The sequence below is a fragment of the Hoplias malabaricus genome, chromosome 2, assembly GCF_029633855.1.
Source record: "Hoplias malabaricus isolate fHopMal1 chromosome 2, fHopMal1.hap1, whole genome shotgun sequence".
Lineage (NCBI taxonomy): Eukaryota > Metazoa > Chordata > Actinopteri > Characiformes > Erythrinidae > Hoplias > Hoplias malabaricus.
Window position 1 is genome coordinate 42,606,264 of NC_089801.1, and position 13,553 is coordinate 42,619,816.

At 37.9% G+C, this 13,553-nt stretch overlaps 1 protein-coding gene across 1 annotated transcript in view; it reads right to left on the reverse strand.

The window, feature by feature from the left end:
• Positions 1 to 13,553, reverse strand: part of dlc1 (DLC1 Rho GTPase activating protein) — a 94,910-nt gene that overhangs the window by 77,649 nt on the left and 3,708 nt on the right. Inside the window, exon 2 of the mRNA XM_066659725.1 lies at positions 11,377 to 12,773. Coding sequence (XP_066515822.1) covers positions 11,377 to 12,720 — 1,344 coding nt within the window. The 5' untranslated portion in view covers positions 12,721 to 12,773. The remainder of the gene's footprint in view (positions 1 to 11,376; positions 12,774 to 13,553) is intronic.

The window sequence follows — 13,553 nt, forward strand, 5'->3', positions numbered from 1 at the left end:
ACCCACAACTCCACTCACATGCATTACACACAACCCATACACACACTCAGTTATTCTCATGCACCACCAACTCAGACACTCGTACACACCACATAGAACCAACACAGACACATGCACACAAATCGCACATACTACACACAACCCAGACACACCTGAAATTACACATTTTACACACAAACCACATACATATACACACACACACACTATAACCAATCCACAAATTCACACAGCACAGATGTTCTAACAGAAGCTTTAATCCACACAGGCATTTGCACACACAGAACACAACCCAGGCACTCATACACACCACAAATAACACTCACATTTTACACACACCTGACACAGACACACACTATACACAACCCACAACAGACACTCACAAACTATGTACAGACATACACAACACCAGCGGTGATATCTTTTGGAACTAACACACGTTAACCTATAGCTTTTAAGAGGGATCAATATTATGTTATTTTTTTATTGGTTGCAGTATTTCGTTTGGCAAGTTTATTCATCTTGCCTAAGTTTGATGAATTAATTAATTGCAGTTTTAAACATTTAGCTTGATATTATTCATTAATTCATCCAGAGCCTACCTGGAATCACTGGGCACAAGGCAGGAACACACCCTGGAGTGGGGGCTGGTCCTTCACAGGGCAACACACACACACACACACACACACACACAAACACACACACACACACACACACACACATACACACACACATTCACTCACCACTCACACACTCACACCATGGACACATTTCAGTAGCCAATCCACCTACCAACTTGTGTTTTTGGACTGTGAAAGGAAACTGGAGCACCTGGAAGAAACCCACGCAGACACGGGGAGAACACACCAAACTCCTCACAGTAGCTTGATATTATACTTAATCAGTTTTAAAAAAGATGCCTGTGTTAGTCGACCTTATGTTAGGAATTTCTTTGACAAGTCAGTAATTTTATGGAAATATTAATTACAATTTTATATGGACAAATTTTAAAATAACAGAAAATTTCCAGGTAAACTGCCAGTACATTTTCATAGTTGTAAAGGATGTTTTTTTTTTTTTTTTACAGTATAGAAAATTAAATTATAGGTGTAAATAAGGTTGAGGTAACATTCCTGGAAGGTTTTTGTAACTTAACAAAAACTTTCTGGTAAGGTTTAAAAAGTGGACAAATTCACCTTGAGGTGAATTTCAGTGCAACATTCCCAACAAACAAAATAAAACAATATGGGAACATTCTAAAAACATAATTTTAATTTCCGAGAGCAAGGCAACATTCCTAAAAAAATAGTTGTTTGTATGTGGATGAAGTTTAACTTGTCTTGAGTTGTTACGTTTAGTAGCACTTTAAGTAAAAATCATAATTACATACAAATGGAGCAATCCTCACTTTGGTTCGTGCTCATAAATGTTCGGAGTTCATTCCATTGCATAAAAAACTTTAGATGCATCGGCCACAAGCAGAGAGAGAGAGAGAGAGAGAGAGAGAGAGCCTAGCATATTGAGACAGTTCGTTTATTTATTAATGTGCATACACTAGGGCTTTGTAAACACATTAGACGGGTTTCAAGAACACAAACAGACTGGAGAGCTAGCAAATGGTGAGGAAGCATCTGAATTTTATAAAAAGTATGAATAAATACATTTATGGATTGAACATTTGTTTATTTATTGTATTTTATGTTGACGGATGTTATATAAAAGCAATAAAAAAGCCACACGAGATCATGTGTTACTGTGATTTTATCATGGGAAAGGTTTATCCTGCTGTGCTAAAAACCAACCATACCTGTGATAAAATCTCAGTAATCGCAATGGCTTATTGCTTTATTATTAACTTCTATTTAAATCTCAGTCATGCCAGATAATACTTTCAGTGTTTTTCAGACATTACGCACACTTTACACATTTTCAGGAGCAGGTGTAAATTTTGTTCGTACCTACAAACATTTTGAGACTTTAATGAATCTGGATATTTATATAAAAAAAGTGATTTACGAACGATTTATTTGCAAATTTGTTTTGGTCACGTTTCACGAATGAAGCCCAATTTCTACAAATGTGGGGAACTTCAGTTCTCTATGGTTTGTTTACATTCAAAAGCTCAACATCTTTTAAGGTAGAAACGGGGTTTCAGGGAAATAAAGTGACTGTACATGGTTAAAGTTTACCTTCTCTGTAAGCTTTTATTCACTGTTTATTCACTCATTTTTAACTCAAGCTGTAGTTTTGTAGCACTTTCACTTTGTGTTTTCTTTTATGCAGTTAATGCTCTCCTGAATTTAGAGAGGGTTCTGACATATATAATCTGACACAGCAAAAACTGTCAATATTACCCAACTATAGAACAGGAATAAAACAATATCCACATCTCTTTTTTCTCTCTCTTTGCCTTTTTTCCTTGCCATGAACAGAGAGAGGAAGTCTAGCATGTCTGAATGAGATACTTTGTTTTTTTAACGTGTTTATTGACACAAAGGCTTTGTAAACCCCTTAGACTTATTTACAGCGCAAAATGACTGGAAAGCAGCAAATGGTGAAGAAATATCTTTTGAATTTTATAAAAAGTGTTGTTTGATTACAATCGAGGACATCACCATTACGTGCAGGAAAAACTAGCACCCTGTGGAAGCTGATCCTGCATTGCACAGAGACCACCATCAGTTCTCAAGGGTGGGAGAATTTGAACTGGGTTTTTTGGTTCCAAACATTAAGCCAGCTGTTAGCATTCCACCTCTGGTGAATTGATGGTGGTCAATTTTGGTTGTGAGGTGTTGTCTCAGTTAGAATAGAATACAATATAATAAAATTTATTATTCACAATATGGAAATTAATCGATTACTCATGGCATAACAACACATAACATCCACAACATATACAAACACAAAAGCATAAAAATCCCTCAGGAATTTATATTCTCCATGGCATTTCTGTAGATATTTTAGTAGATCTTGGCATCTCATACCATCTGCCTGATGGCAGCTGTTCAAATTGTGAGTTCAATGAATGTAGTATATCCAATATGTTCTTAGAAGCCTTTTTTTTTTTTTTTAAATGATCCCATTAGAGATCCTTCATAGTTCTCTGACTTTTTCCTGCCAGTTTACTACCATTTACTACCATTGTTACTATTTTCATAATCTTTCTTTTTTACCCTACAGCTCAGGCTGCCAAACCATGTTTAGTATAATATGGTCACATTATACCATATTACACTTTCAAACAGAGAGTGATATGCTAGTTCCACTATATCCTAACTGACTTGGATGAACTATGGACGTTGTTAGACCTGTTTCTTTCATTTTCAACAACGGTTCTGTGTATAGATTACTGTTGACTATCGGTCTGTATTGCTTTCTTGACAAAATACACACACGTACTGTTGCCAACCATCCCGAAAAATACGGAATTGTCCAATATTTGGACTCTAAAAGATGCGTTCTGTTTTGAACCGATACGAAATGCGTTTTGTTATGTATTTTTGAGGACAAACTTTTAAGTTTGAGAGAGAAACACGCAGCTCTCTTTCAGCCGGAGCGAGGGGCAGATTCTCCACGGCTCCTAAACAGAGAACACACTTTTCATTGGTCGTCACCTTTATCTAGCCAATCAGCAGCAATAGTTATCTGTCCTTCATTCAGTCTGCAGCCAATGGAGTCACAGTCACTCCTACAGCGGTTTGTTTTGCGACTGCAAATCTTAGCCCCCCCTAATCATTAATCTTTAGTGACAGCCCTGCCTTAAATTCACACCTTTTTTAATGAGATAAAGATGCTGCAGAGCTTTCTTATGAACAAACTCATAGTGAGAAATCTAGGGACATTCGTGGGACTGTTAGGAAAGCAAAACTGTAATATAAAGATAGGACTGAGAGTCAGTTTTGTTCCGGCAATGTCACACAAGCTTGGGTTGTGTGACAAGGGTTGTGTGACAAGCTACTTGTATAAATAGAAAACAACACAGGAGATAAAACACATCCTTAAGGTGCAGTGCTCTCTACGCTCAGTGTCCTCAGTGCCCCTCTTGCATGACTCTTGTATGCAAACTGAAATGGATCATGCTCACGCTCTACACTAGACATGAGGTGTTTAACAACCCTTTCCACTGTTTTAGATGTGAGGGCTACCAACCACCCAGGCCAGTAGGACCTGAAGCTTTCCTGGGCTGTATACAAGCAAGTTGTAACCTCCATCCTCTGTCAGTTTTATTATAACTGTGTGACTGCAACATTACCTGCTGCAACACTGTGCCGCCCACATTCTTATTTAAGCATTCCTTCAATTCCAAATTGTTGTTTGGAAACAACTGAATTAACTTATTCTCAGTTATATTAGCATCACAAAATAAAATATATAAAACAATGGTGTCAGTCAGTTCATGTTCATCCCTACACTCATCAAAAATGCCTGCCAATCTGTGTCTTCCAAACAATCCCTCATTCCCTCAGTTAGATGTAATGCCACTCTGTTCTTCCAAACTGGAGTTTCACTTCAGCAGAGGTTAATACTTTTCAGTTCTCTGAGTTTCAGGAGTTCAGCAGAATCTGCCGGGCTGGGTCTGTGTTGGCGCCAGCAGACCAGCAGTACCACTAGGGACACTCCACTGTTATAAGATGAAGGTGTGGATTCTTCTGATTTTCTGTAGTCTGTATTCTGTTGGTCTGCAAGACAGTCTCAATAAAGCAGGAAATTGTCCCCGAGGGCTTCTCAGAGAGTGCGTTCACTGATGATACCTGTTTTTCTCTAGCTTCAGCTCTCAAATCGATTTGACCCCTGCTCAGCTTTTGTTTTTGAGCGAGAGAAACAAACCCAGAATAAATAACACCTGCAGAAAAGGAAATGAAAACACGGTCCATGACGGCCATTATTGTTTATCGAGATGAGGAAATGAATTTTAAAACTGTCACGTCTGATAACGGGTGACGAATAAACATACACACTTGTGTGTAATATAGTCAAGGCATTGTTTTCTTGAAGGTGTGGGGTCTATGTTGCATTTTTAATGCTGAATGAATATCAGTGAGGTATATTAATGCACAGTGAGGATGGATTTGCATTCACATGATTCATATGGGAATATAATTTTCCCATTAATAACTTTTGGTCCATTGACACGATCCCTTCCCAAGCTTGTCCCCTGCCTGCCTTGTACATGTTAATCATGTAGAAATAGCATGGATCAACACCATGAAGTATTGCTGTGATTTGTTTAGGTGGAGGAAGGGTTGCATTGAAGGTGAATTCCTACATATACAGTGGAAGAAATAATTATTTGATCCCTTGCTGATTTTGTAAGTTTGCCCACTGACAAAGATATGAACAGTCTATAATTTTAAGGGTAGGTTTATTTTAACAGTGAGAGATAGAATATCTAAAAGAAAATCCAGAAAATTACATTGTATAAAATATATATCCATTTGCATTTTGCAGAGAGGAATAAGTATTTGATCACTCTAGTAAACAAGACTTAATACTTGGTGGCAAAACCCTTGTTGGCAAGCACAGCAGTCAGACGCCTTTTGTAGTTGATGATGAGGTTTGAGCACATGTCAGGAGGAATTTTGGTCCACTCCTCTTAGCAGATCATTTCTAAATCTTTAAGATTTTGAGGCTGTTGCTTGGCAACTCAGACCTTCAGCTCCCTCCATAAGTTTTCTATGGGATTAAGGTCTGGAGACTGGCTAGGCCACTCCATGACCTTATTGTGCTTGTTTTTGAGCCACTCCTTTGTTACCTTGGCTGTATGTTTTGGGTCATTGTCGTACTGGAAGACGCAGCCACGACTCATTTTTAACGTCCTGGCGGAGGGAAGGAGGTTGTCACTCAGGATTTTACGGTACATGGCTCCATCCATTCTCCCATTGACGCAGTGAAGTAGTCCTGTGCCCTTAGCCGGCAACCACCCCCAAAACATAATGTTTCCCCTCCATGCTTGACAATGGGGCGTTGTTCTTTGGGTAATAGTCAGCATTTCTCTTCCTCCATACACGGTGAGTTGCGTTAATGTCAAAGAGATCATTTTTTGACTCATCTGACCACAGCACCTTCTCCAAATCACTCTCAGAATCATCCAGGTGTTCATTGGCAAACTTCAGATGAGCCTGCACGTGTGCCTTCTTAAGCAGGGGGACCTTGCAGACACTGCAGGATTTTAATCCATTAAGGTGTAATGTGTTACCAATGGTATTCTTGGAGACTGTGGTCCCAGCTGCCCTGAGATCATTAACAAGTTCCCTCTGTGTAGTTTTTGGCTGATTTCTCACCTTCCTCATGATCAAGAATACCCCACAAGGTGGAGACCCAGATCAAGGTCGATTGACAGTCACTTTGTATTTCTTCCATTTTCTAACAATCTCACCCAGCATCTTACTAATGGTTTTGTAGCCCATTCCAGCCTTGTGCAGGTCTATGATCTTGTCCCTGACATCCTTAGAAAGCTCTTTGGTCTTACCCATGTTGGAGAGGATAGAGTCTGACTGATTAATTGAGTCTGTGGACAGGTGCCTTTTATACAGGTGACAACTTAAGACAGCTGTTTTTAATGCAGGTAACAAGTTGATTAGGAGTGTCTAACTTGTTTGTAGGAGCCAGAACTCTTAATGTTTGGTAGGGAATCAAATACTTATTTCTCTCTGCAAAATGCAAATAATTGTATATATTTTATACAATGTAATTTTCTGTATTTTCTTTTAGATATTCTATCTCTCACTGTTAAAATAAACCTACCTTTAAAATTATAGACTGTTCATATCTTTGTCATTGGGCAAACTTACAAAATCAGCAAGGGATAAAATAATTATTTCTACCACTCTATTAATAAAATGCCATTGACAGGAGTCCTACAATGGGTAATAAATGTAACTGGAACTTGCAAAATGTGTATTAAACAAATACGTGGGTGTTACTAAGAATGTATGGCAAGTGTGCAATTTCAGTTTGTGATGTGCATCTAACCATGATCAATTGATATACATGTCCATTTGAACATGTCCTAATGTACATAAAAATCCCCTTTCCAGAAAAGTTGGGGCATTGAGTAAAATATAAATTAAAAACAGAATGAAATGACATGAAAATGATGAAACAATTAATATATAATTAAAACAGGACTGATACAATATTTCAAATGTTAAAACTGAGAAATGTTACTGTTTTCTGAAAAAATATTTGCCCTTTTTTTATTTGATGTCAGCAGCACATTCCAAAAACATTGGGACATAAAACAAAATACTAGTAAATCTGTGTAATGCTACAAACTAATTAATGAGGTTATCTGGCAACATGTCAGTGACATGACTAAATTTAAAAAGAGCATCTCAGAGAGGCAGAGACTTTCAGACATAAAGATGAGCCAAATAATGAAATAATTAAAGAATACACTTTCTTAACTTCAAATCTTAAAGAACAAAGATTCAGAGAACTCTCTATATGCAAGGGACAAGGCCCAAAACCAGTATTAGCTAGCTGTTGTCTTTAGGCTCTCAGACAGCAATGAATTACAAACACACTGGTTTCTCTACTGGAAATCATTTTATGGATTTAGAAACACTTCCCAAAACCACAAACTGTGAACATAGTTCATCACCACATCCACGAACACAATTTAAAACTCACAAATGCAAAGAAGAAACCAGATACATACAGGATCCAGAAATGGCGCCACCTTCTCTGGGCCACAGCTCATTTATGACAGACTAAGGGGAAGTGGAAAATTATCCTCAACATTTGTGGTTCAACTTGTTATAAGTGCACAGGTCAAAAGCCAGGGAAGGAATGGCAGTATAGTAGCACACTGTGAAGGCACAGATAAATGCTGAACAAGTTATACAGGGTTTGTAGCAACATGCTGTCATTCAAACACTATAGTTTTTGGGGAAGGCATTGCTTATTTCAGTCCATTTTTGCAAGGATTACAGCAGCATGGCTCCTTAGTGAAAGAATCTAAACTAGACTCTAAATAAAAGTCTGCACAGCAAATTATCCAGTGTTAAAACAACATTTATAGTGTTAACTTAATACCGAGAATGTTAAATTATTACACTTATAGTGTTAATTTAACGCTAATGTGTGTTAATGCTAGTGTTGATTTAAAACGGTGAATTTGCTGTGTAGTATGCTAAATTACCAGATGTTTCCCAATTGGTGCATTTTAAAATGGATGAACACTATAATGAAGAGCAGATGAAATCCTATAACAAGCAAGTACCAGAAAAAATTGAACTTTTAAAATTACAGCAACTGGTCTCCTTAGTTCCCAAATGCTTGCATAGTGTTTTTAACAGAGGTGGGGATTTAACATAGTGGTAAACACGAGCCCATTCCATATTTTCTGGAATGAGTGGTTGGCATCAAATAAAAAATTCAAATTTTTTTTCTTTTTATTTTCTTTTAAGAAACAATAAACTTTCTCAGTTTCAACATTTAAAATGTTAGTATATATTGTTTTCATTAAATATAATATTTCCACAATTTGCACATTATCACATTTTGTTTTTATTTACATATTTCACAGGGTCCCATCATTTTTGGAAATGAACACAAACATTTATATAAACACAAGAAATCTAGAAATGAAAGAGTTAAATCCTGAGTAAACTCTCATCTAAAACCCTGTGAGCAACTATGTCTCAGTCGGAGGGAACGTGTCCGAAAGTGTTTGGACTGAACTTTACACACAGGACTCAAGGAATTGCTTCACAGTTTTATGCTCCAAAGGAAAATATTATGAGTCTTGCGCAGCTCGGTCCCTAAGGCCATAAGGATGGCAGCAGCATGATACAACACTGAGAACTATGGCCAGGGAAAATTTAATCACTTCACTGTTTCAACAGCCCATAAAACCACCCAGCAGCTCTTAGAACCAGTGGATTCAGCAAATGTACTATTCTACTGTGCTTATACCACATTTACAATGATGTAATATATGATATATAATAATGTAATGACCTGTATGATACTAAACCATTTATAAACGTCATGTCAATTATAACAGCAAAAAATCAAAGTTGCACCATTCTATTGTGTGTATAGCACATTTATATATATCACCCACACAAAGATAATTAACCAGACTGTAATGATTATATACCATATTAATATTAATATATTATTAATAATATTAATAATTGTGCAATAACATTAAACATGCATTAAATACATTAATTACTAAGTAACACAGACTTTACCAAATAACATCTCTTATTACCAGTGAAGGGTAGATCCTTTTACCATTTCATTATATTTTTACAAAATTTTTATATAATAATATTACTAGATGATAAAAGATGTTTACTCATTTGCTCAATATGTACTACAATTATAAACACATAACTTAAGAAACAGTGAAATGTGGAGTTTTACCACATTGTTTGATTTAAAACATAGAAACATATAAATGTAAAGCTTAGAAATGTCAAATGGTTGAGCTCTATGCTTTGCTTATTGCATTTTTACAACTATGTAATAACGTCTATGTTTTATATAAACTATGCTTACAATTATAAAATTTCTTATTACAAGCAAAATATATTTTTTTTTCCCTAAACCACCCTTAACATCATTTAGCCATGCTTACAACATATCTATTATGCTTACCACATCTTTAACTTTGTAATAGCCCTGCTAAGTGCAAAAAACACAGAAATCATATTACAGCCTTTATAACAAGGAGAAGAATTAATCAGTCTCCTTGATTACTATTTTTTATGCATATAACATCTTTCCTAACTAGTAACAAGAATGTCTATGATACTGTTCTGCTTAAACTGTGTCAGAGTCTTTATAATTACCAAAGGCTGGTTGTATGATTTTAATTTGATTGCACATGTTAAACACCCCCCTGATAGGACTAGGGTAAGAAGAGGTCTATCTCTTTAATATACTTATAACATCATTGTAACTATATGACTATATATCACCGCTGAAGTCCAGCCAGAGAGTGGTTTGAATAATGTAAAATAAAAATTGTGCTGAATAAAAATAAGTTAAAAAAAAAAAAAAAGAAGCAATAAATAACAGCCACAGGTGTCGGCCAACAAGTCCCCCTCCGACATTATTATTGCAAGAATGTGCTTCAATCAGCAGAAACTAAACGAGCCAAACGAGCAGGATTCCCCCTGAGAGCTAATTACCAAACCTAGAGCCATTACCATCATCATCATCAGCATCATCAGCATCAGCATCATTATTACTCCAGCTTTGTTTGTTTCATTACCTTCATCCCTCTCCCTCTCTCTCTCTTTCTGACTACACACACCAAATCAATACACATGCACTATGAACTGATCACACACACACACTCACACACACAAATAGAGTCCTTTCTCTCAGGAAATTGTACATGGACCCACATTCATGTCATGGAAATTAGCATAACCCTATCCACTAATACTAACCCCAAATAATAATAATAAAACCCCCTAATTCTCAACATAAATCTAAACCCTAAACCTAATCCTTAAGCTCTTAACACTAACTCCCAAACCTAAAAATTTAATGTAACTCTAACCTAAACCCTAATTTTAGCCTACTCCTAACCCTAAACCCTTAACCCAAAAACTCAACCTAGTCCTAAACCTAATCCCTAAACCTAACTGTAGCCCCTACAATTGCAACACACAAACAAACACACAGAGCTATATTCCTTCAGAAATAGTCCCACTGCCCTCTGCATTGTCCAGATTGTCCAATCTTAATGTTCAGGCCTTAAATGGCCTTTAGTTTTGCTCCAAACACGAAAAAACACGTCACAAATCACAACAGCCTCACACAGCAATCCCTGGACTTCACAGTCGCCCATAGCTGACTGTCACACAGTGTCCAGGCCAAACAGCAGCATGCCAGACTGAATAAACACACCCTGCAGAATAACACTAACACACACACACACACAGCTGGGATGTCAGAAGATTGAATACACAGTATTTGTCCAAAATTTCTATATGAGAAAATGCAACAGGCACTGTGACACTACACATCCAAACCTTTGCTGCACATGAGCTAATGGTCAGCATTTCCAATGCAAATTATAGGCTAGAAATGTATAAGGTCACACCCAGGCACTTGTCTGTGAAGCAGTGGAACTGCTGTCTCTGGAGCACTGATATTGCTCCATCCAGTTTTCTGGGATGAGTCAGAGTGGCTGAATGCCACCAGATCCTCACAGCAAAACAATTCCAACCACTAGTGGAAAGATTTCCCTGAGGAGGAGAGGTAATTAATACCATTCCTGTAGTCCATTAGTTGCTCTGTATACTTTTTCCACCCCCTTTCACTTTGTTCTTCGATGGTCAGGACCCCCCTCCCAGGATCCCCACAGAGCAGGTATGATATGGTATGACTAGGACTTGAAAAAGGTCTTACCTTCCATGTGCGGAGTCTGACAGGAGGCTCTTGAGGCCTTTCCAACCCATCACTCACATCCACACTGGGACTTCCCTCATGACCAATGTTATGTCCTTCATATCGGGGGATTCCAGTGTTGGTTTCCATTGAAGATTCACTGATGGGAAGCTTGGTGACTTTGCTGTTTTCCAAAGTGTCTTTCTCAGTCAGACCTTTGGAAGTACATTCCTGAAGCACTGGACCTTTTTCCACATCCTTGGAGTTCATCAGTGCTGCAGAAATAGACAGTTCAGGTATCTCTGCCATTATCTGTCCAATTGTTTCCTCCCCAGACTCAGTAAAGGATACTTCAAGTATAGTGTCCAGTTTTGAGGCCCGCTTGTCAACACCTGGCAAGCTTTGGGAAGACATAAGGTCAGAGGATGGGTTGAGGTCCAACTTACAGGTATTCTGAGTATCACTCACTGTATGAGGATCTGTAAAATCAGCTTCAAACTCAATATCTGGAACAGCAGGGTCCTTGAGAACTTGAATAGAAACCACTTTGTTGATGTCCAGTACGGAAATGGCACCACTAACCTTTTCTCCATCACAATGGTCAAAAGTTTCTCTGGGTGAAAGAGGCACTGGTGAGAACTTTTCAGATGTTTTGTTGGGCAATGTCATTTCTTCTTCTGGTTCCATCATTATTGCGCATGCTTCTGGTAAAGAGTCACCATCAGTGACCTTTGGGTCTTCAAGTTTAGTCACCTCTATATTTAAGTTGTGGGTTAATTCTAATGCTTTCAGGGTTATTTCAGAGCAATCACCTTGAGAAGGATATTTCTTGGGGTCCTCTTGAAGAACTTTGGTTGAAAGGTCAGAGACAATGGTTTCTTCACATACTTTACAAGCTTGGTCACTATTCAAATTGGCTTCCGTGTGAACTGGGGAGGACACAGGTGCTGACTGGCTGAAATCACAGCTCTGTCCAGCAGAGCTTTCTGAAAATTGGTCAATATCCTGCTCAGACATTGCCCTTTTGACCACATCAAGATCCTGACCTAAACTGCTATCACTCTGAGTATCTTCACGTTCAAACACAGAAAGTGCCACAACCTTAAATCCCTTGGGAAACAACTTGCTAATCTTGGTTGGCAAATCCTCATCTTCCTCACCTTCACTCACCCCTGGCATTTGACATTCAGGCATGGATGCACACCTCTCTCTCTGGGCCCTTCCTACAGGAGAACCATGGTTTCCAAGAATCCCATGCCAACAGACAAGGTCAAGGTCATCGTAACTGTACTGGGTCCTCCACCGTGAGGTCACATGGTCTTCCCAGCTCCTCTTGCTCAAGGCTACAGGCATGGCTGATGACATCAACTATCCCATAGAGGCCTGGTTCCTTCAGCCTAAAATGATCCAAAACAGACCTGGGTCAAAAAAGAATAGAGGAAAAGACCATCGTGAGTTCATTTGCCTCCACTCCTCTCAGAATTGGTGCATGGATTTAGCTGATGTCAGATGGGAATACATTGTGTGGACATTAGCAGACAGTTAATCATTGCCATTATCATCCAATGGTCATCCATAGCTATTCAGATCTCACCACAACTGCATTCTGTCATGTATTCAGGCTTTGACCTAGTTAGGCTTGGACGCTGATCTTAGATCATGAGGAAAGACAGGGTTGGGGTCCACCTTTTACAGATTGAAAGCCAAAACATTTCTTAACTCTACATTTACAGACAATTGGGGACATTGTCCATTTTACCAGCTCCACTGACCATACAGATGCAGTTTGTAGAGTACTGTGCAAACTTTTTAGGCACCTGAGAATATGAAACTTAAAAATCTGTTTATCTGAACAGTAAGAGTTAATTTGTTCCAAAACACCCCCATTATATTTATTTATTATTAAATTATTAGATTAAATCAAATCCCATCATTCCAGCAACAGTGATATTGTGTTTGCCTGTGTGTGTGTGTGAGAATATGTTGGTTTAACCCTTTCCTCATCTCTCCTCATGATCCTCCAGTATGATTTGAGGTTATCACTCAATCCCTAGTTTTAGTGGTTAATAAATATGATCAAGGAGAAGCTTTGGAAAAAAAAAACGTTATTCATACTTGCTCACAACACAGCTACTATGTTTTAGGAAAAAAAATCCTTTACAGTTTAGTGTATTTATTGTATTTACATATAATTTTGT